The following is a 24423-nucleotide window of genomic DNA, read 5'->3' as shown; positions in this document are numbered from 1 at the left end:
CATGGGCGGGGATCGTCTCAAAGTCCGCTGCACTTAATACAATCCCCACAATTTATAGCTGTAAACAACTATTGTCTATGGAAAGATATAGTATCTGAGCAGAGGATGGTGTCTCTCTCCCTCTGTGTGTGTTGTTATCACAGATTCTCTGTTTGTTAGTGCATTTGAGTCTGTCTGTTGTTCCGCACTGGCAAGCTCACGGCCTACGCTAGCTGAGGCCTCTAGTTCAGCCTCAGGTAAACACTGTTAGCTCTGTCAGCACTGTTGCCGTTGTTTGCACTGTTAGCGCCGTCAGCTGTCACCATGTTGAGGACCTCAAAGCCACATTTCTTTTTTTATCTTTATTGACTAATTGGTTGAAAAAATGTATTCAAATTTCACAGAAACTATTGTGGGAACACAGAAGACAAAATACATGAAACATTTGAGTATAATTCTGGACTTTATTGTGACCTTTGGGAACAGTATGTGTGACAAAAAACATAATTATTGTATCTCAGTACAGACAACTATGTTATGTATTGTCACATAGACATTTCTCCCTGTGAGAATATTTTTTGCACTGTTAAAAAAAAACCACATCGGTCCATATTGTAATATTCTCGTATGATTTATCAAAGTTGACATTTCCCAGCGTTACTGGGCTGTCTCAAACACATTAGAAGCCGATAGGCTGCCCCCTGCAGCCTCACGGCCCGCCCCGTCCAATCACTCTGCTTCATTTGCATGTTATGCAAATAGCCCGCCTGCCCGTGTAGTCGGGGGGAGGAAATTAAAACCAAAGCCCTCCGTCCGATCGCGCTTTCCAGTCAAGCAGAGGAGCTCTGGGTCTGCAGGGTAAGGGCACTTACTTCACTCGCTTTCCTCTCTTTCATAATTATTTGCACGAGGCTTCTAAATGAGAGTGCAGACTGCCTATTTGGCACAAAAATGATTTGTATTTGTAATATGACACTGTTGGTGATTGCAGCACCTGTTGAGGAAATTAAACTCCACATTATGGCTGCACGTGACTTGATCACGTGTGGTGAAGATAACGCCCGACTATTGATATGAATGAGGGTTTGTTAAACTTCACTGTGGGTCTTGAACTGTCTGTCTGGGGAGGCTGCTGTCCGTTCAATGGACTGTCAAAGCCCTTCAACTCCTCCGTGAATTTGATTAGTCAACACCAGAGACATGAGCCACACTGAGGGATTTGATTGGTTAGCGGGACAGCCGGCCCCGCCCCTCTCTGTTTGGGGTCAACAAACGGGCAAACAGTGATTGCACCACTCAAGACATGATGACTGGGAACTTTTTGATTCTTCTAGATTCTAAATGATAAATACATTAGACGGCATAATACGGTACATTCTAAATTTTGGAAATGGTTGCTTGGTAGTGATCATATATTGATGTTCTTATGCGAAATATATACGGACTTATGCTAAGTATATAAAGTTATTTATATATATATATATATAATATATAAAACAAAATAGTTACTATAATATTTGTTAGATATATATATATATATTGCATGTCCACAGTCTTAGTTTTCAAACAGTTTTTGCATGAAACCACCATAGAGCTGATTAGTTTGCTCTATGGACCCAGTCACACAGGAAAGACTTTGACATGTTTGCATAAAGTGTGAGAGAGAGAGAGTGTGTGTGTGGGGGGGACCACTCACTTGTTTCAAAGCAACCCTGAACCGCAGAGCTTTCTCATGATATAATGCCTGCACATATACAAACCGAACAGAAGCACAGCACAGCACATCATGATATTCAGGATGTGAACCTCAGCCCAAGAAGCCCTCACTTGCAATATGAAATGTATTTTGTTCTCACATAAACCATTTACTTTGATTCCTTGTACTGAATACAAACACATGTTGTGTTTGTCCTGGTGTGTGTTGCCGCCTCTTTTAGAACACAGTGCGGTGTGAGGATGAAGATTGCAGTGATTGGACAGAGTCTGTTTGGCCAGGAGGTTTACAAGGAGCTGAGGAAGGACGGCCACACCATCGTAGGAGTCTTCACCATCCCTGACAAGGATGGCAAGGCTGATCCACTGGGTGAGAACTATACTGACTGACTAAGTGCTTGACTTTAGGACCGGTTAAAGTGAAATAGTAAAGCTTGGGTCGGCAACATCGGAGAAACTATAAGACTGTGGTAGAACTTAAAAACTCAGTGTTGCTAACTTTTTGAAAGTAGCTGGCAGCGTTAGCTCCAAACGCTGACATCACGTCCCTCCGAAGGCATTCACCCAAAATTATCATAATTTATAATTTGTTTATTATCATAAACAACGAACATGGCTATTGTTAGCACTCACAGCTGTCAAGCTAGCAGCTTGTGGAGCTGTGGAGTCAGGATGGGGCCAAATGAAATTTGAACTCTTCACACCACCAATTTTATCTCTTTGCTCCAGTACACTAAAAAAAAGAAAATCCATCTCGCTGTCTTATCAAAGTTGCACAGTCATTTGTATTGGTGTTTAAGTGCAGTGTGTTATCACCTGTGTGCTATCTTTATATCCGGCAATACAGTAGATGAGTATGCCTTTCTGTTTTATTGTTGGTGTGTCATGTTCGACGTCACAAACTTGCCAGGAAACTGAGTTAATGAATACTAGAACGCAGCACGGAGGCTATTAAAAACAAGCCTGGTTACTTTACAGTATATAGATTACTTATTCAGTATCTCTTTCAGAGTCTGGTGGCTTTGAGGTGCACATACTGTATATCGGCTGTTTCTATTCACATCTAACTCTCTGAATTAAGGGTTTAGAGTCGGTGATTGTTGGAACAGTAGAAAGCCTAACAAGACAGTTTCCGTCGAGTTTGAAGGAAATGTGTTTCGATTATCAGCGAGTTAAAATGACTGTTGTCCAACTGGAGTCTGGTGGCTTTGAGCAGACCATAGTAATTGTTAGTTTTGGACATGATTAGATTTACTTTTCTTTTTTTTACGAGATTTATTTATGATATATTCACTTCAACACACGTCTCACAACATCGTGAGCATCGGCGACTATGTTTCCATCACTGCCAATTGGAGCCGGGGCCAATTAAGACTTCTCGTTTGTCCCGGCAATAATAGCTGATTGTAACCTTTCCCCCTGAAGACAAAAGCCAGATGTCAGTGGGTGTTCGTGGGTTTTTTGTCCAGTGGGAGAGGTCCAATATGTAAGCCTGTGATTGACTGGTGACGTGTCCGGGTTGTACCCCGCCTCTCGCCCAACGTCAGCTGGGATCGGCTCCAGTTTCTCGCAACCCTGTAAAGTTTCATGGATGGATGGATGAACTGTGATTGGTCAGCATCAGTTGCTTATGTTTTCAGATGGAGGTAGAGATTGTTGAGCGGACACGAAGCAAATCGATAAAGGGCTCATTGTCTCAAATGTGAATCCTACCAGAACACTCATTTGTATGAGCGTCCAACCTTTTTCTATGCTCCCCTTTGAGGGACAAAATCATTTTTACATTTTTACTCACAGTTTGTGGATCTGACAATAAAAATGTAGTAAAATGTATTTCATCTCATTTATATCACATTTTTATTTTCATTATTTCAATCACTTTGGGATTTTGGACTGCTTGAATTGAGGTCTGATGGACTATTCCACTATTCTGACAATGAATTAATTAATCTAACAAAAATATTCAGGGATGAATAAAAAAAAAAGAAGAAACTCATGTATTAATCTTGTACTAACAATTTTAAGAGTTCGATTGTTCTTTTCTACCACAGCAACTCAGGCGGAGAAGGATGGTGTCGCCGTCTTCAAGTTCCCCCGCTGGCGTGTGAAGGGCCAGGCCATCCCGGAGGTGGTGGCTCAGTACGAGGCCACTGGCGCCGAGCTCAACGTCCTGCCCTTCTGCTCCCAGTTCATCCCCATGGAGGTCATCGACCGGCCCAAGCACGGCTCCGTCATCTACCACCCCTCCCTGCTGCCTCGCCACAGGGGAGCCTCAGCGATCAACTGGTGAGTCACGTGACGTTCATTAGGTTGGGGCCGTTGTGGGCGACGGGCCTTTTACCTGGCGTCTCTGACACACAGGACGCTGATCCATGGTGACAAAAAGGGCGGGTTCACAGTGTTCTGGGCCGATGACGGACTGGACACCGGACCAATCCTGCTGCAGAGGGAGTGTGATGTTGAACGCGATGACACCGTCAACACAATCTACAATAGATTTCTCTTCCCAGAGGGGGTCAAAGGCACAGTAAGTGTGGTGATGGGACAAGGCATCGTGGGTGGAGAAAACACAGGCTGAGTAAGGTGTTGTGGGCTGAGTTGGTATGAGAAAAAAACATGTTTATTATAAAGACATTCCATATACTCATTAATACAGATGCTTAGGATTGTGACATGAATGGAATAGCATTCCAATCTCTTGTGTGAAAGATGATACCTTTGCTCTTACCTGCCGTAGTTAAACTTCAACATGTCTCAGAGGTTAAAGATGGTCATTGGCACACACTGTGGTGTAACACATTTTTATAGCAAGTGCTCTGTCTGTTTAAAGGGTACATTATTTAACATCAGAATTTGGAAAGTGTAGGAATGACAAAACAATACAGATCTATAGTAATTTAGGGTGGAGTTTTGGCCTCTGGGAAAGCACTTCACAATAAGCTGTAAGTCACAAATATGGTTATATTATTATGGCCTTATGAAGTTGATATAGATGAATGGTATACTTTATAATATCTCCACAGTTGGTTGATTGAGTTTATTGATTTTGTGGGACCACCGCAGCCTCTCTACAGTAGCCCAGTAGCCTTTTTGCCAGGCAATGGCCCGCGACCCACTGAAAACGGGTCCGTGACCCACTTTTGGGTCACGACCCACCAGTTGAGAATCACTGGTGTTGTGGACCCTTCTGCTCCCCTCCCCACTTCCCCAACATAACAAACAGCAGGATGGCAAAGTCCATAAAGACAGCAGTGACTTGAACTGCATTGTTCTGGTTCCAGGTGGATGCAGTGAGGCTGATCGCAGAAGGGAAGGCCCCGAGGATCACCCAGCCACAAGAGGGGGCCACATATGAGTGCATTCAGAAGAAAGACAACGCTAAGGTAATATACAATGACATCCAGACAGATCAGTTCTCTCCAGGCGGCAATCTCCGGTTCTAAAAAGTGAAGCCAATGTGGAAGAGCCTTAAACTCCTCTGGTTGTCTAGAAGTCTATGAGGAAATGACTCTACTTCTCTCTTGATTTATTACCTCAGTAAACATTGTAAACATGAGTTTATGGTCCCAATCTCTAGTTTCAAGTCTTCTTCAATACAGCATGATGTTCATTTAGTAAATTATGGTCCATTTAGAGTCAAACAGACCATAAAGCAGAGTATGCTTTAGGGCGGGGCTACTGTGATTGACAGGTCTGTATCACAGCATTGTCCGGTCTGGGAGTTGTCCATGTTTTCGTCTTTGGACTTGAACCCTTTCACAGTTTGTTTTCACTTTATGAAAGTTAATTGTAACATTTTGGTCGCCTAAAAATGTTCAACGTTGTACAAATTGAACATTAGTCCTGCTGAGAATAACCAATTAAGCCTGAAATAGAATCAAAACTTTCAATGACCTCCTGGAAAGAGCGGAATTCAAACTACATACATTCTGATGAATGGTTTTCAAGTAAAACATTTTAGTGCTTTAATTTGGGTTGTATGTTACATGTTAAGACATAATGACGGATTCTTCTGTTTGTTGGCAGATTGACTGGAACCAGTCTGCTGAAGCTCTCCACAACTGGATCCGAGGAAACGACAAAGTGCCCGGTGCCTGGGCAGAGGTTGATGGACAGGTAACGCAGCATCTGGACCGTGTTTTTCAATGCTCAGTTAGAACAAAAACTATCTATTCTGGCATTTTCACAATTATGAATTTTGGAATCTAAACACAAAATGTTTTTCTTCCTTTTTCTTTTCTTTTTTGGTCACATGACAGCCGAGTCAATCATAGGTTCCCAGTTGCATTGAGAAGTGCAGAATTTATTGTTATTTACAGGATTTGGTTAAAGTGAACACTTTATTTTAAGGGAAATAGAATATAACATATACATATATAATAATAGAATAAAGGGGTTTAAGCTTCGATTTGGTTATTTTTCTTGACTGACGCATTCCCCACACATGATTCGTTCAAGGACCATTGGAAATCCGGCAATAATTTAGTTTTTTACAGTTTCTGGGTTTGATAAACGGTGTTTTGTTTTTTAAGAAATACGTACCTAGAAGCTAAGAAAATAAATAGTTAGGTTGGGATTTTGGCTTCTGTCAAACAACACCCACAAGCATTTCTAATGCCAGTAGCATGTGTTGAGTTTTATAAGACATTGTCCTCACCAGAGTGTCTCTCTTTCTGTAGAAAGTGACTTTCTACAGCTCCACTCTGGTGGATAATGGCACCGCGGCTAACGGTCAGCCGCTGGAGATCCCCGGAGCCAGCCGCCCCGGCATCGTCACCAAGACAGGCCTGGTGCTGTTTGGCAATGACGGCAAGGCGGTAAGTCAACGACGGTGTTCGTCTTCTTCTTCTATGAAGTTTATGGCAGCTTTTATCCGTAGTGTTGTGTTACTACCATCTTCTCGAGTTAGTAGAATATGACGCCAGCGGCACCTTTTTCTTATTTTTTAGAGTAGTGACATAATTTCATGAAGTAAATCCTGACCATTAATGGACGAACCTGGCGTGAGACTGACTCACTGTTTGGTTTGGTTTGTTCAATCCAAACACAATGTGTTTGCCTATCTCAGCTCTGTGACTAGGCCCTGACACTGCAGAACCTGTATCATCTGTTACAGGAAAAACCTGCACATAGGGCTGAACCATATTGGAAATAAATGACTTTTTTTTTCCTGCGATAAACATCGCGATGTGAAAGAAATGCAGGAATGTTCACAAGATGATGAGATGACGACTGACGTTGCGTTTTTTCCTTTCCTGTGTTTTTCTCTTGTTCCAAGCTTATTTTCAGGATGTGGTAGACCCACTAGTGGGGCTGCTTTAGTTCTTTGGTAAATCCATCAAGAAGGATTGTGATTGGTAGTCCGCTGTGCAACTAACGGTGTATCCAGGAACCCTGACATGGGAGTAAATGATGCTTATCAGACAGACTTCTCTTTTAGATTAGTCCTAGAAAACAGGGCTGCAGACTAACTTTTCCAAATTTCTCAGTTGGTCGTGCCATCACATGATTTGTGTTACAGCATGGTATTAATCAGTGGTGGTAAGTAACTAAGTACATTTAGCCCAAGTACTGTGCATAGGTACAATTGTGATGCTACTTTGATGCTACTAATTTATTGATAATGAGTGAATGAAAAACAATGCATTGTTATACAGTAAAATAAAGTATGAATATATATATAACAGTATGAAAAATGAATACAATGATCTCACTTTTAGCAAGCAGAAATGCATTTTAGTGTATGATAGTACATCAATAATCTAATATTATAATGTAACAACTAAAGAGCGCAAGACACTGAATTAGAAACTCTGCTCTTTAGTTTATTTAAAATGTAAAATGTTTTCCAGTTTTTATTCATCTGTTGGCATTTTTTAAATTACAATTAAAATGTAAGTGCAAAATGCTTTCTTCCTACCACTCTTATTTATTTGATCTGTAAAAGATTTTCTGTTTTTATTTATTTTTAAATGTACAGCACTTTGAGCAACATAGTCCGTATGAAATGTGCTATATATATAAATAATAAATAAAGATTATTATTATTATTTAGGTTGTCAGACATTCATAACTTACATTTAAGGTACAAATCAATTTATCAGATCAGGACAGATGAACGGGCCGATATGTATTTCCTGCAGGTTCTTAAAAGGGGATTAAAATGACCTTAAACAAATGTCAGCGCACTGAAAGGGGTTCAATAATTTCCATTAACTCTAAAATATAACCTCTGCTAACGACAGTACTCTGCTAACGAGTAAGTAAGGTTTCTATCCATCTATTGTAAAGCTTATCTCTAGATGACACCGGTGTCGTCATCATGGTCGTGTCATGCTCTCTGTCTCTCTGCAGCTGCTGGTGAAGAATCTTCAGTTTGAGGACGGGAAGATGATCGCTGCGGCGCAGTTCTTCAGCTCGGGGAGCAGCGCCGCCGTGGAGCTCACGGAGGAGGAGAAGACCTTCGCTGAGCAGATGAGGGTGGGGCAGATGAACAAAATATCTGTGTAAAAAAAAAAAGTCCTATTTGACTCTTGACAATGTTTCCTCACAGGCGGTGTGGCAGAGCATTCTGTCTAATGTCAGTCACATTGAAGACTCCACTGATTTCTTCAAGTCCGGCGCTGCTTCCATGGATGTGGTCAGGTAATGAAGGGGAAGATGGATTTATATCCGTAAAAAGGATTCATCTAACTAGCGCGGTGGCTGTCGAAAATGTATTTTCCTAAACACTAGCAATATTGATCAGTTCACTCGCGTGTTCACTTTACCGACATCCCACTTCGATAGATACTTGAAGCTCTGCGACTTAATTCGTAATCGCTAAATGTCACCTAGGACCGAGAAATCCCGATGGATACGTTTTCTTTCTCCTCCAGGCTCGTGGAGGAGGTGAAGCTGCGGGCCAGTAGCTGCCAGCTGCAGAACGAGGACGTCTACATGAACTGCAACTTCCGGGATTTCATCCAGATGTGCGTGAGGAAGCTGCGAGGGGAGGACGACGAGGAGGAACTGATCGTGGACTATGTGAGTGGCTGGTACCGGATGGTGCTTGTTCCCAATTGGCCCTCGAGAAGACCACGTGTTTACTTTCTTGATCACTGTTTGACCCCTCAGGTGGAGAAGAACACCAACAACATGACCATAAAGATGCCTCACCAGCTGTTCATTAATGGAGAGTTTGTCGACGCAGAGGGAGGGAAGACGTACAAGACCATCAACCCCAGTGACGGCTCGGTACGAGACGGACAAAATGAACGCGGTTATAAACTATTTATTTGTATTTTCAAGGCCAAATTAAAGTTGTTTTTTGTTTTGTTTCTGGTGTTGGTGGCTGCAGCTGTTTATAGGTTGCTAGGTTACTGGTATTAGCGAATGAAATATGATTCGATATTAGCGCTCGTTAGAACAATATTAAGTGCAAATGATTTTGACGTAATGCAGGTTTTACAGATTTTAAAGTCTCCAACAGCAGTTTTCAAATTGTACCGCTGTCCTCCCTGCTGGCTTTGTGATTTGACGTCCCGCGTCCGTTGCCCCGCAGGCCATCTGTGACGTGTCTCTGGCCCAGATAAGTGACGTGGACAAGGCAGTGGCTGCTGCCAAGGAAGCCTTTGAAGAGGGAGAGTGGGGCAAGATGAACCCCAGAGACAGAGGCCGACTGATCTACAAGTCAGTGCTCTTGTTTTGTTTATTACTAAACTTAACTCTTTAAGGCAGGGGTTTTCAATTAATGTAGAGGTCCACTTAGAGAAAGATTCCAAGAAATGTAGCAACCCGCCTTCAACAACAGTGAAGAAGAAGACTGCTAGCTAGCAACAGGCAGAAACCTCCAGTTCTGAAGAGTGAAGCCAATGCTCAAGTGTCTTAAACCTGCATTCTCTCTAATGTCCATCAGGGGGCGACTCCTCTGATTGTATAGAAATCTATGAGAAAATGACTCTACTTCTCTCTTGATTTAAAACATGAGTTTATGATCTAAACAAGCATGATGTTCATTTAGTAAATGATGGTCCATTTACCTTTAGGGTGGGGCTACGTTGTGATTGACAGGTCACTACCAGAGCCGTATACGGCGTCTTTATGTCACGCCTCAGCATTCCAAATATGGTCACTTCCTTCACTGGTTGCAAAAAGTCTAGATGGAGACGGCCAAAACCAATGTGTGACGTCACGACGTCATCCACTTCTTATATACAATCTTTGGCTAGCAACCATGTAAACAATGCAGGTTTCAAAGTATTCCAAAAGAAACTCGCTGTGCAAAATGTATAATGAGGAAGGAAATGCATTTAACGTGTTCGTTAGACCTCAGTGATTTAATAATCAAATGTAAACATTTTATTATTTTCTTTGCATATATATATTCAGTAAAAAGAAAAACATTTCTGAAAATGCTGGTGACCTTACCCCCCCCGCCCCCGCCCACAGGCTGGCTGACCTGATGGAGGAGCACCAGGAGGAGCTGGCCACCATCGAAGCCATCGACTCCGGGGCTGTCTACACTCTGGCCCTGAAGACTCACGTGGGCATGTCCATCCAGACCTTCCGCTACTTCGCTGGCTGGTGTGACAAGATCCAAGTAAGACCGCCGCTTTTAACGTCACTCGTGAAATGAGATCAAACTCACCTTGAACTTGTAAAGCCACCAAATGATCGTCGTGTATGGCCAGTCAGCAATATGATATTGATAAATACATTGAAATAAATGATGTCCTCTTGTCACAGGGCAGCACCATTCCCATCAACCAGGCCAGGCCCAATCGTAACCTCACCTTCACCAAGAAGGAGCCAATAGGGTGAGAGAGTGGATTCTGCATATCTGCATCATCAAAGACACACACACACACACACACACACAAATGTTGAGCAGGGAGAAGATGATTAACATTCAGGGGTTAAAGTGGGCAGTAGTGATGCGGCACCTTCAATTAAAAAGTTTCACCACTACTCCAGATCTTACTGGGAAGCTTCTAAAAGCATGTGGCCGTTATCCCACCTTCCACCCATCATTACATTGCATATGTTATTTGAGATTATAGCCCTTAAAATTGTAGAGGCACTACATGAAAAACTTTAGTTTGCTGTAAAACAGTAACTCAGAAGCAAAACGAGTCCATTCAGCACCTTAATTAAAGGTGTTACTTTGAATGCGCACCTCTTCCCTTTCGTTCCTCTCAGGGTGTGTGCCATCGTGATTCCCTGGAACTACCCGCTGATGATGCTGGCGTGGAAGACAGCAGCCTGCCTGACGGCCGGAAACACCGTGGTCCTCAAACCCGCTCAGGTCAGCCTCCACACTGGCAGTCAGGCTGCGACCACACAGGGCTCTACGTAGAATGGATGGTAGAGAGTCTGCAGCCATGCTAGCAGTTCCGCTAGGCTCTAACGTAGGCACAGCAGTGCTTTGAGCTAAATGCTAACATGCTGTGGTTAAACAGGTGTAATGTTTGCCACGTCTTATTTTGGCATGCTAACATTTGATTAGCAGCTAAGGCCGGTGGGAATGTCTTTTTCGTTTTGCAGGTATTTGGTCGTAAACTGCATTTTGACCTGTGGGGGATGTGACTGTCTACTGCTTTAAAACAAAACCAGTCTTTTGTTCCCAGGTGACTCCACTGACGGCGCTGAAGTTCGCTGAGTTGGCGGCGAGGGCGGGACTGCCCAAAGGAGTGATTAACATTCTGCCTGGATCAGGTAGGAACAGACACCGTCAGGGATGATTATTGGGATGAAAAACGGGACAAAACAAAAACAGCAGCGCGTGTTCCTGTAGTGCTTTTTCTTTTATTGAGGACAGTAAACAGCAGCAACACAACTGTTCTCTGGGCAATATGGCCAACATCGTAACATCAAAAACACGAGTCTGAAGTTAAAGTTCGGCCACTAGATGTCGCAGTCTCCCTCCCCCGCTACATCGCATTCACTTCTCAACAAGTGGTTGCCAGTTATGTCAGGATGTGCATAGGAGTGTGCATCTTTACTTGCAGTACGTATTTTGTTGTGTATACAGGGGTTTGACAGCATCAGGTGGAGATTCATGAAGGTAACAGACTTGAAAAGAGTACTAAGGTTGTGTTAGCTCACTCCATCTTGTGCACAGTTACTTAATAAAAGAGATAAAGCGAGAAAATCGGCTCATTACTTGAAGTTCTTAGCACACCCTGCATATTTCTTTGATGGTTTGAGTGAGACTCAGACTGACAGTCGTGTCATGTGATGAATCTTTGTGGTAGAGTAATGAATGCTATAAGCAACATGTAGCTAAACGCTATATATTCAGGTTACTTTGTGCAGTGGTGTTTCGGGATTAATTTAACATATATATTTAATATATTATGGCTAGTTTAAGTTAACGTTTAGCTCGTCAGGATAAGTGCAGGTAACGTTAAACAGCGTTTTGTCTTCCAACTTCTAAATCACCTCTGATGTCCATCTTCAATATACATTGTAAAAATGTTCTAACCGTCTACATAAACATTTTTCCAATATAACTATTAAATTGTAACTTTTTTTGGCTATGTGGACAAGTTTTGAAATTGGTCCAGTATGGAAGGAGAACGCTGCAGACTGCAGCAACTAAAGCAATCGCTCAAGCAACTCCTCACCGTCAATGTACGTCCACTAAAAGTGCTCTGATTGTTATTAGAAAGAAAACATGATGGAAAGAACCCAACAGAGAAATAAAACCTTTTTGTTATCATGTCTCTCTGAGAAGTCTCGTTCTTAAATCCCGCGTCACATCCACATTTTCTAAATCAGCTAAATATTCAGCCATGACATTGAAAATCTTTAAATAACACGAAGCTATTCTTTCTGTTAACAAAACAAACTCTGACAACGCAAACACTCTTCTCTCCAACTCTCACTCACGTTTCCGTCGTTGTCTTCAGGCCACAAGTCGCACAGTAACAAACAGTAAGCGAAAGGTAAAGAAAAAGGTTTCCTTTCCCCGTAGGATTCTTTCTATAATGTTGTCAGACTCTTCTAATGATCAGCCTGTCAGTAACAAAAACAAACACTTTTAGAGGACGTACATTGGCGGTGAGGAGTTGCCCCGAACGAGTACTTTGCAGCTCGTTTAGAGGCTGCTGTCTGCAGCGTTCTCCTTCAATACTGGACTCAATTTGAATTATTGCTGTCCCCATTAGTCACTTAGACAAAAGAAACATGAGGAATGGGGTCCATTTTGAAAAACAACGAAGTTACCCTTTAACTAATGAAGCTAAACTGTTGTTATTAACCTCCTCTTCCAGGTGCTGTGGTGGGTCAACGTCTGTCCGACCACCCTGACGTCCGTAAACTGGGCTTCACTGGCTCCACTGAAATTGGTAAACACATCATGAAGAGGTGAGAGGCAAAGTAGCTTTTTACAAAACCTGTCAAACTAAACGTAACATCACCGCTCATCGCATCTGCGTCCTCCTCCATCTGCAGCTGCGCAGTCAGCAACGTGAAGAAGGTTTCTCTGGAGCTGGGAGGAAAATCCCCTCTCATCATCTTCGCTGACTGTGACATGGACAAGGCCGTTCGCATGGTAAGTTCATTCACGGGACCATGTTGTTTGGCATTTTGCACACGTTTAAATAGTTGCAGAGGTAAAACACTCTGTGTATTTCAGGGCATGAGCTCAGTGTTCTTCAACAAGGGAGAGAACTGCATCGCGGCTGGCAGACTGTTTGTGGAAGAAACCATCCATGACCAGTTTGTGAAAAGAGTGGTACGTGTCCTTTGATCTCACACTGGCTGATGTTTCTCTATTTCTTCTGAACAGTTCGAGGCATTGTGCTTATTTCTGATCTGGATGTCAGAGTATTTGAATATTTAATTTGCAGTTGAATCCGGCTCCTGAGATTGAATTGTCAATCTGCTATTCAGAGTCAGCCCTAGTTTGTATGCTGCCTGTAAATACTGATTAGAGGGGGTAACCTAAGACATATGTGTCATTTTGCGTCCCTTGCCGGTCAAGTCACATTATGAAATCGATTTATTTCGAGGTTATTTCCATTCTCAAGCTTGGAGGACAGGACGCTCAATACTGAAATGAGAGATTGACAGTATATATATATATATATCTCTATTTTCTCGGTTGTCATTTCTCTCAGATTGATGAGATCAAGAAGATGAAGATCGGTGATCCGCTGGACCGCTCCACAGACCACGGCCCTCAGAACCACAAAGCCCACCTGGACAAACTGGTGGAGTACTGTCAGACCGGCATCAAGGAGGGAGCCACTCTGGTCTGTGGTGGCAAACAGGTGCAGCGGCTAGGTGAGGCATTGCTGTCTGCACTGCAGCTCGATGATGTAGTGAGTCTAAGATAACCAGTCCGTGTGGTCCACTTCTGATGCGACGATGGCGATGCAGATTGGCTTATTCCATAATCATTTTCACATCTAGGTCTGTATTGTGCCGTCTTGCAGGTTTTTTCTTCGAGCCCACGCTGTTCATTGATGTGCAGGACCACATGTACATCGCTATCGAGGAGTCGTTCGGCCCCGTCATGATCCTCTCCAAGTTCAAGAGCGGGTGAGGCTAATTGGAGACCACATACTGACTCGTATCCCGATATTGTCACATTTACCACAGCTCAGAAAACGTTCACAATTCAACTCGTCAAATACCAACAATCGATCAGTGGCCCTGGGCGTCTGATACCGAGGCATCCTTTAGTGTTTGTATGAGACGCACTGGGCTTTCAACTAACTCCAATGTAAACCAATCTGCGTCAGCATAGCATAGCAAAGAGAAAGTCAGCATCGAGCGGGTTTGAGGGGTTGGATGGACTTTTTGTCTTGTGGTAAACCAAGTCAAATTTAACCTATTTAACCTTAGATTTGTTACGTAACTTCCAAACTTTAGTAACGCCAGTTATGTAACAAACAAAGTTATTTTTAGGTAGGAAACGCAGTTCTTTAACCCAAACCACAACGTTTTTCTCAGCCTAACAAGGTATTTTTGTTGCCTAAACCTAATCAAGTACTTGTGTTGCGTAAGTAAACCTATGTTGGAAGTTTACTTTGAAAAGACACTATGCAGGAAACTGACACATCATCCCTGACACGTACAAAACTGACGCTAGATTATCTGGCCACTGACCAAGTTGCGGTAATTGGCGAGTTGGGAGTGAGAATGTGTTGCACAGATTCACAAAAAAAGCTTGATCAAATCTTTCCTCTCTGTCTACCTGCCTCAGTGAGGTGGACGATGTCCTGAGAAGGGCCAACGCAACAGAGTACGGCCTGGCGTCGGGTGTTTTCACGCGGGACATCAGCAAAGCTCTGTACGTCAGTGAAAAGCTCAACGCCGGCACGGTTTTTGTCAACACCTACAACAAGACTGATGTGGCCTCACCTTTCGGAGGCTTCAAACAATCTGGCTTTGGCAAAGACCTGGGTAAGAAAAACTCCTGCTGTTACCAAGTAGCTGTAGTTCTTTTATTCATGTACTGTAATTAATATAATTAGCACTGCAGTTAAAGTAAAGGAAATAAAGATACATTTGGGCCAGGGTTGCAGTCCATCCATCCATCCATTTTCCTCCGCTTATCCGGGGTCGGGTCGCGACCAGCAGGCTGACCCAGACTTCCCTCTCACCGGCAACATGTTCCAGCTCATTCTGGGGGATCCCGAGGCGTTCCCAGGCCAGCTGGGAGATGTAATCCCTCCAGCGTGTTCTGGGTCTTCCCCGGGGTCTCTTCCCAGTTGGACGTGCCTGGAAAACCTCCAGTGGGAGGCGTCCAGGAGGCATCCTAATTAGATGCCCGAACCACCTCAGCTGACTCCTTTCGACGCGAAGGAGTAGCGGCTCGACTCCAAGCTCCCTCCTGATGACCGAGCTCCTTACCCTATCTCTAAGGCTGAGCCCGGCCACCCTACGGAGGAAACTCATTTCGGCCGCTTGTAGCCGCGACCTTGTCCTTTCGGTCACGACCCAGAGTTCGTGACCATAGGTGAGGGTAGGAACGTAGACTGAGTGGTAAATTGAGAGCTTTGCCTTCCGGCTCAGCTCCCTCTTCACCAAGACGGTCCGGTGCAGCGCCTGCTTTACTGCTGCAGCCGCACCGATCCGACTGTCGATCTCCCGCTCCATCTTACCCTCACTCGTGAACAAGACCCCGAGATACTTGAACTCCTTCGCTTGAGGTAGGCACTCCGTCCCCACCTGGAGGGAGCAATCCACCGGTTTCCGGCAGAGCACCATGGCCTCAGATTTGGAGGTGCTAACTCGCATCCCCGCCACTTCACACTCGGCTGCAAACCGCCCCAGTGAATGCTGGAGGTCACGATCCGAGGAGGCTAACAGGACCACATCATCTGCAAACAGCAGAGAGGCGATCCCGAGACCCCCGAACCTGACGTTCTCCACCCCCCGGCTGCGCCTAGATATCCTGTCCATGAAAGTCACGAACAGGACCGGAGACAAAGGGCAGCCCTGGCGGAGGCCAACACCCACCGGGAACGTGTCTGACTTATTGCCGAGAATGCGGACACAGCTCCTACTGCAGTCATACAGAGACCGGATCACCCGTTGTAATGGGTCCGGCACCCCATACTCCCGCAGCACCCCCCCACAAGAACCCCCGAGGGACCCGGTCGAAAGCCTTCTCCAAGTCCACAAAGCACATGTAGACTGGTTGGGCAAACTCCCAGAACCCCTCCAGTAGTCTTGCGAGGGTAAAGAGCTGGTCCACTGTTCCACGGCTGGGACGAAATCCGCATTGCTCCTCTTGAATCTGAGGTTTGACAAACGGTCGGAGCCTCCTTTCCAGCATCCTGGCATAAGCCTTCCCCGGGAGGCTGAGTAGTGTGATACCCCGGTAATTCGAGCACACTCTCCGGTCCCCCTTTTTGAAAATGGGAACCACCACCCCGGTCTGCCAGTCCATGGGCACTGATCCCGACCCCCATGCGACATTGAAGAGGCGTGTCAGCCAGGATAGCCCAACTATGTCCAGCGCTTTCAGCATCTCAGGGCAGATCTCATCCACCCCCGGCGCCTTGCCACCGAGGAGCTTTTTGACTACCTCAGCGGCCTCTGCCAGGGATATGGGTGAGCCTCCCCCTAGGTCCTCAGGCGCTGCCTCCTCTGCAGAGGACATGTTGGTCTGGTTTAGGAGTTCCTCAAAGTGCTCTTTCCACCGCCCGACGATGTCCCCTGTCCGGGTTAGCAGTTCCCCACCCCTGCTGAGAACAGCCTGGGGTAAGCCCTGCTTTCCCTTCCTGAGCCGTCGGATGGTTTGCCAGAACCTCCTTGAGGGCAACCGAAAGTCCTTCTCCATGGCCTCCCCGAACTCCTCCCATGCCCGAGTTTTAGCATTCGCGACCACCGCAGCTGCAGCCCTTCTGGCCTGCCGGTACCTGTCAGCTGCTTCGGGAGACCCCTGGGCCAACCAGGCCTTGAAGGTCTCCTTCTTCAGCTTGACGGCTTCCCTCACCTCCGGTGTCCACCACCGGGTTCTCGGGTTGCCGCCACGACAGGCACCGATGACCTTCCGGCCACAGCCCCTAGCGGCCGCGTCCACAATAGAGGCTTTGAACATGGTCCATTCGGATTCCATGTCCCCAACCTCCCTCGGGATGTGTGAGAAGTTCTTCCGGAGGTGGGAGTTAAAGACCTCCCGGACAGGGTCTTCTGCCAGACGTTCCCAGTTCACCCTCACTACACATTTGGGCTTGCCGGGTCTTTCCAACTGGTTCCCCTGCCATCTGATCCAACTCACCACCAGGTGGTGATCAGTTGACAGCTCTGCTCCTCTCTTCACCCGAGTGTCCAAGACATACGGCCGCAAATCAAATTATACGATTACAAAGTCGATCATTGATCTCTGGCCTAAGGTGTTCTGGTACCAGGTACACTTATGAGCCACCTTATGTTCGAACATGGTGTTTGTTATGGCCAAACCATGACACGCACAGAAGTCCAATAACAAAACACCATTCGGGTTCAGATCGGGCAAGCCGTTCCTCCCAATCACCCCCCGCCAGGTTTCACCGTCATTGCCCACGTGAGCGTTGAAGTCCCCCAGGAGAACTATGGAGTCGGTAGGCGGCGCCCTTTCCAGGACCCCTCCCACCGACTCCAAGAAGGCCGGATACTCTGAACTGCTGTTTGGTGCATAAGCACAAACCACAGTCAGAGCCTTGCTCCCCGCAACCCGTAGGTGCATGGAGGCGACCCTCTCGTTCTCCGGGGACAACTCCAACACAGCGGCGCTCAGCCAGGGGCTCGTGAGTATCCTCACTCCCGCCCGGCACCTCTCACCCTGGGCAACTCCGGAAAAGGACAAAGTCCAACCCCTCTCCAGGAGCTTGGTTCCAGAGCCAGCGCTGTGTGTGGAGGTGAGTCCAACTACAGTGGGTACGGAAAGTATTCAGACCCCTTTAAATTATTCACTCTTTGTTTCATTGCAGCCATTTGCTAAAATCAAAAAAGTTCATTTTATTTCTCATTAATGTACACTCAGCACCCCATCTTGACAGAAAAAAACAGAAATGTAGAATTTTTTGCAAATTTATTAAAAAAGAAAAACTGAAATATCACATGGTCATAAGTATTCAGACCCTTTGCTCAGTATTGAGTAGAAGCACCCTTTTGAGCTAGTACAGCCATGAATCTTCTTGGGAATGATGCAACAAGTTTTTCACACTTGGATTTGGGGATCCTCTGCCATTCTTCCTTGCAGATCCTCTCCAGTTCCGTCAGGTTGGATGGTGAACGTTGGTGGACAGCCATTTTCAGGTCTCTCCAGAGATGCTCAATTGGGTTTAGGTCAGGGCTCTGGCTGGGCCAGTCAAGAATGGTCACAGAGTTGTTCCAAAGCCACTCCTTTGTTATTTTAGCTGTGTGCTTAGGGTCATTGTCTTGTTGGAAGGTGAACCTTCGGCCCAGTCTGAGGTCCAGAGCACTCTGGAAGAGGTTTTCTTCCAGGATATCTCTGTACTTGGCCGCATTCATCTTTCCTTCAATTGCAACCAGTCGTCCTGTCCCTGCAGCTGAAAAACATCCCCATAGCATGATGCTGCCACCACCATGTTTCACTGTTGGGATTGTATTGGGCAGGTGATGAGCAGTGCCTGGTTTTCTCCACACATACCGCTTAGAATTAACGCCAAAAAGTTCAATCTTGGTCTCATCAGACCAGAGAATCTTATTTCTCATAGTCTGGGAGTCCTTCATGTGTTTTTTGGCAAACTCTATGCGTGCTTTCATATGTCTTGCACTGAGGAGAGGCTTCCGTCGGGCCACTCTGCCATAAAGCCCCGACTGGTGGAGGGCTGCAGTGATAGTTGACTTTGTGGAACTTTCTCCCATCTCCCTACTGCATCTCTGGAGCTCAGCCACAGTGATCTTTGGGTTCTTCTTTACCTCTCTCATCAAGGCTCTTCTTCCACAATTGCTCAGTTTGGCTGGACGGCCAGGTCTAGGAAGAGTTCTGGTCGTCCCAAACTTCTTCCATTTAAGGATTATGGAGGCCACTGTGCTCTTAGGAACCTTGAGTGCTGCAGAAATTCTTTTGTAACCTTGGCCAGATCTGTGCCTTGCCACAATTCTCTGAGCTCCTTGGGCAGTTCCTTCGACCTCATGATTCTCATTTGCTCTGACATGCACTGTGAGCTGTAAGGTCTTATATAGACAGGTGTGTGCCTTTCCTAATCAAGTCCAATCAGTTTAATTAAACACAGCTGGACTCCAATGAAGGAGTAGAACCATCTCAAGGAGGATCAGAAGAAATGGACAGCATGTGCGTTAAATATGAGTGTCACAGCAAAGGGTCTGAATACTTATGACCATGTGATATTTCAGTTTTTCTTTTATAATAAATTTGCAAAAATTTCTACATTTCTGTTTTTTTCTGTCAAGATGGGGTGCTGAGTGTACATTAATGAGAAATAAAATTAACTTTTTTCATTTTAGCAAATGGCTGCAATGAAACAAAGTGAACGATTTAAAGGGGTCTGAATACTTTCCGTACCCACTGTATATCTAGCTGGTACCGCTCCACCTCCTGCACCAGCTCTGGCTCTTTCCCCGCTAGCGAGGTGACGTTCCACGTCCCTAGAGCTAGTCTATGCTGCCGGCGATCGGCTCGCCCAGGCCTCCCGCCTGACCCGCCGCCCGGTCTGCATTGCACCCGACCCCGATGCTTATCCCTGCGGGTGGTGGGTCCACAGGGTGGCTGCTCCATGCTGTTTATTCGGGCTGAGCCCGACCGGGCCGCATGGGCGAAGGCCCGGCCACCAGACGCTCGCCGACGAGCTCCCCTCCTGGGTGTGGATCCGGGAGGGTGCCCCGGTTTCCCTGGTCCGGGCGAGGTGACTGAAGTCCGTGGGCTGCTTTTCATTGTGGTCGTTTTGAACCGCTCTTAGTCTGGGCTCTCCCCTGAGACCTGTTTGCCTTGGGAGACCCTACCAGGGGCTAATGCCCCGGACAACATAGCTCCCAGGATCACTGAGCCACTCAAACTCCTCCACCATGTTAAGGTGGCGATTCGCGGAGGAGTGCCAGGGTTGCAGTAACACTTGCAATAGTTGACATTTTGGGATAGCCGCTAACATTAGGAGTTTGATACCATCTGCATGCTAAATGTATAGCTGATTATCCTATCTTAGCATAAAGACTGGTGACAGGGAAACATTTAGCCTGGCTTTGTTCCAAGGTAACAAAATCTGTCTACCGGCATCTCTAAAGTTCACTGATAAACACGTTATATGTTGTTTGTTTAATGCTATTTTGCGCATGCGGCTGTCTGCATCAGCTCAGCCGCTAGCAGCTAACTAGCTCTCCTCCTGTTGACATAAAGCGCTCCGTTCAGTTTGTCATTAGCTAAGCGATGGTTTGCCTTACCTACGCATGCAAATTAAGAGAGGAACCATTTATATTGCGTAACGGAGACAGGAGTCCAAATTGAAGCAGTAGTTGATCACATGCGGCCGCTACCGGTCAGTAGTCAGTAACAGTATAGAACAGTCAATTAAATATGTTGTCAATAAAACATGTTTTCCAAAAGTGTTAGTCACTGGAACATGAGCGGTCCTTCAGCATACAGGGATAAATGAGCACGAAAAATATTAGACGATGGGTCCAGTAGTATGCGAGATTAGCTGTGGACAGACAGACGGACACAGAGACGCACACACGCGATCGAATACATAATCTCCTGGCGGACATAATGATATCACGTTTAGGTCTCTTTTAAGTACCTTAGGCCTACATGCGTCTTGATTAACATTCTTAGTTTCATTTTGTATTGTAAATTATAACTTCTCTCAGCTCCTGAATGTCTGTTTTTACCGATTGTAACTGTGATGCCGGTTGATTCTACTTATTTGCTCATTATTTAAATTCAATAATACCAACAAAGCATCTGAGCTCCACTCTATTCTGGGATAGATCACATCCTGTACACCAGATATTTTCCAAGGGACAAGAAATATAAAGCTTTTATTTTACCGGCTATACATTACAATACAACACTACTGTGTTTTGGCTATGTAACTGTATTTTTCTAATTAATATCTACACCAGATCTCAATATTTCCTTTCACCTTGGTGCTGGTGTTCTGAAGCTCAGCAGTTAACAAGGAAACAGGTAGATGTTTAAATGCCTTGAAGAAGATACTAACGGATCTCTTAGCCATTTTTTACAACCCTCTGTGTACTTATTTCTTGGTTTCCTCTACAACTGTCCCCAGTGGAAGCTCCACTGATTGTTGTCTGACAGCTCCCTTTCCCTCACCACCTGGCTCGGCATCATGTTTGTTATGCACACAATTGAGCTGTTGTCTCTTCAAAGAGTGAACTGTGCTTAAAAGGTTCACTGGTTGTGTGCATATATTTACTATTGGTATCTGGATAACACATTCTAACAGTGGAGACATGTATCAGATTACTATATCAGATATTGACCACACGTTGATACATTTTAATGCACACATACATTTTCCTACCACAGTGTTGATTAATATCCATACTTACAGTCGGTGTCTCTGTCTCTCCGACAGGACAAGACGCTCTCAACGAATACCTGAAGACGAAGGCGGTCACCATCGAGTATTAGGTAAAATCACAGGAGGAAGAGGAGGCGAGACAGCAGCTGCATCCTGAGGCATGGACATGTGTGGACACTGACCGAGTAGAGACATGCAGAGGGATGGACAGGGTCATGTGGACAACGGACTAATCAATGAAATCAACTTTTAGTTTCTCATTAGTCACTACTGACCAATAATACATGTTAAATTAGTCTACCACCGAGCCATGTTGTAGAAAGTGTTGTCCGGAACTATGCAAATGAAGAAGTGACCTCTGAGACTGTTTTGTAATCAATGACATTGAGTTACATGTTTCACAGATTGCATTCATTTCTGATATGGCTTACATTAGGTCAGAAAAGTCTGAAGAAATGTAACATTTCTAATAAGAATGTTTTTGGTTATCAATAAAAACTGCTGAGTCCCTCTTTATTCATGTTGCGTTGGTACATCTCTGCTTAACTTCATGATGCAGTTGAATTTAGATAAAACCCACCAGTGTTGTCCAGTAACATAAGCAGCATGTACGTATGCAGGCAACATGTATGTTCATACAAACCCAGGGTTCCCATGTATCCTGGAAAACCTGGAAAAGAGTTGATCAGTTTTCCAGTCATTGAAAACACGTGACATGAAAACGGCCGATTCAGTGTCGGCCCTTACAAGCTTTAATACAGGAACAGACAGAAGTTATGAGGAGCTGCTAAGAAATCTTGTTCATTAACTCCAGAACGGTTCGACAACAAAACATCTGGTTCATGTGGATTGACATGAGAGACGGTAATAGAAAGAGGTTGGCTGACAGTGGCTTCTCTCTCAACTTAGGTTCCAGAAATCACCACCCGAGCCTGAAGTGACCGGTCAAATCACAAATAGTCCGGTAGATCCAGATGGAAAACTTTATTGCTGAGTTTGTCTTGACAGGGTGTACAGAAATACCTTTGTAGTTTGTCTTTGTGAGAAGGTGTGTACGTGGTTTAGTTCAATGGACGCATGCAATAGTCAAATAAAGGCAGTAACACCCATTTTAGCTTCATTTGCCAAACTACTGGAATGACTAGCAAAAGAAAACAGGAAGATATAATATTCATGACAAATAAGCAAAGATTAAAAAAATTTAAAAAATGATGAATATGACAGTTGATGGGTATATGGGAGTTTGTCAGTGTTGGGGAAGTTGTGGATGATTGTTTACAAGTTTTTACTGTTAGTATTGGTAGTAATCATAACAGAGAACACATCAAAAAGAAGAATATGAGTCCTGTGTTACACAGCACATAACTACCATAACTTTATTCAGTTATTCAGACCACAGAGAGAACTGCTCCAACGTGTCAGAACAGATTATTATTTCTACGCTTCTGAAATGGAATAATGTGTTACAAACATCAATAACACGTTATAGCATAACTTTATGAGTTTTAAGTAAAGTGACAGCACTGTATGAGGTTATTAGCTATTATATGAAAGCTAGAACACACTTGTGAGGACTTATGACCAGTATGTGAGGGCTGTGAGTGAAGTGTGAGACCAAAGAAAAATTCACAATGATCAGAGACATGTCAAGTCTTTATTTTCCATGAATTATGATAATAATCCATAAATGAATTAGCTGTGTATAAATTGATTCAACATTCATCTTCCTGGTGCAACCGTGTGAGTGATTATTTTCCTGACATCAACCTGGGCCCGGTCTACCTACACACCTGCTGCTCATCAGCTCCTCATCTCTGCAGTGTTTCCACCCTGGCTCTTCCCCCACTGGTCGCCGGCTCTTCCCCCACTGGTCGCCGGCTCTATTGTCCCAGCTGCTGTGGTAGTTCATGCTTCAGGCCTCAGTAGCGTTTGCTTTTTTTCCTTGCATTGCTTTGGAGAATGACATGAACTGTTCCCCTAGTGCAACCTCACCATCGTCCTGCCAGGTCTGCCATCCAACACGGTCACCATTGGTTCCATAAACAGGCCCAATCCCAGTCTCCACACTCACTGACTTTGAGGCGCGTTCCCCGCAAAGTATTCATAGTATTGTGACGTTAAACACGGGGTTACCAGTGGAAGCTGGAGACGTAAAAACAAAAAAGGTACCCAAAGAGGACGGCACATTGGTGTTCAGCCTGGCATATAACATTTTGGGCCACAAACCTTCTCCTCATTCTGCGTTCACACCAAACGCGTCGCGAATTCATCACGCCGCATATTCGCGTCCATCGCGCCGCCGGCGCGGCTTATCGCCCTGAAAGCCGTTCAACTGCCCGCCATTAACCATGAAAAAAATAACCTATTTCTGCTTAGTACATGTTGTGGAAGTCCCAGATATCCCGGGAAACTAAACGCAGTCATGTCTGGGTTCATAATATTGTCCAGAGGAGCTCCATGGATTTTTTCGAGGTGTATTCACTGTGTCTAGCAAGCCACACGTCGGCTGTTACTTCAGCTGTATGAACACAAAATAAACTGATTTGGCTGTGATTTAACGGCAATAAACCGACAAAAAGGGACTCCGAAATAACTACGTAATGATGCCGATTTGATCGTAGAGCTCTGGGTGAACACAGACGGCTACAGTATTTATTTCCTGATTCAACAACGGCAGGAAGTCAGTGATGACAGGAGAAACATCTCAACGCTGATACGCTATCGCGCCACAGCGTCACGCGAATATTTGGCAGAAGTTGAAATATTTCAACTCGCGCGTTGG

At 44.9% G+C, this 24423-nt stretch overlaps 1 protein-coding gene across 1 annotated transcript; it reads left to right on the top strand.

Moving 5' to 3' along the window:
• The first annotated feature begins 1922 nt into the window (after nucleotides 1-1922).
• aldh1l1 (aldehyde dehydrogenase 1 family, member L1) lies at nucleotides 1923-22157 on the top strand. Its single transcript, XM_076097034.1, has 22 exons — nucleotides 1923-2062; nucleotides 3744-3978; nucleotides 4054-4219; nucleotides 4974-5075; nucleotides 5719-5808; nucleotides 6372-6509; nucleotides 8047-8172; nucleotides 8246-8337; nucleotides 8571-8718; nucleotides 8809-8928; nucleotides 9236-9363; nucleotides 10123-10273; nucleotides 10420-10490; nucleotides 10873-10978; nucleotides 11301-11388; nucleotides 12948-13041; nucleotides 13129-13228; nucleotides 13313-13411; nucleotides 13797-13962; nucleotides 14115-14220; nucleotides 14888-15087; nucleotides 21696-22157. Exons 1-22 carry the CDS (start codon nucleotides 1936-1938, stop codon nucleotides 21749-21751), a joined length of 2709 nt encoding a protein of 902 aa, XP_075953149.1. The 5' UTR covers nucleotides 1923-1935; the 3' UTR covers nucleotides 21752-22157.
• The last annotated feature ends 2266 nt before the right edge of the window (nucleotides 22158-24423 follow it).

This window comes from Anarhichas minor, unplaced genomic scaffold, assembly GCF_050575085.1.
Source record: "Anarhichas minor isolate MPS153535 unplaced genomic scaffold, ASM5057508v1 ptg000023l, whole genome shotgun sequence".
Taxonomy (NCBI): domain Eukaryota; kingdom Metazoa; phylum Chordata; class Actinopteri; order Perciformes; family Anarhichadidae; genus Anarhichas; species Anarhichas minor.
The sequence above is the reverse complement of the archived record's forward strand: the minus strand, read 5'-3'. Positions and strand labels throughout refer to the sequence as shown.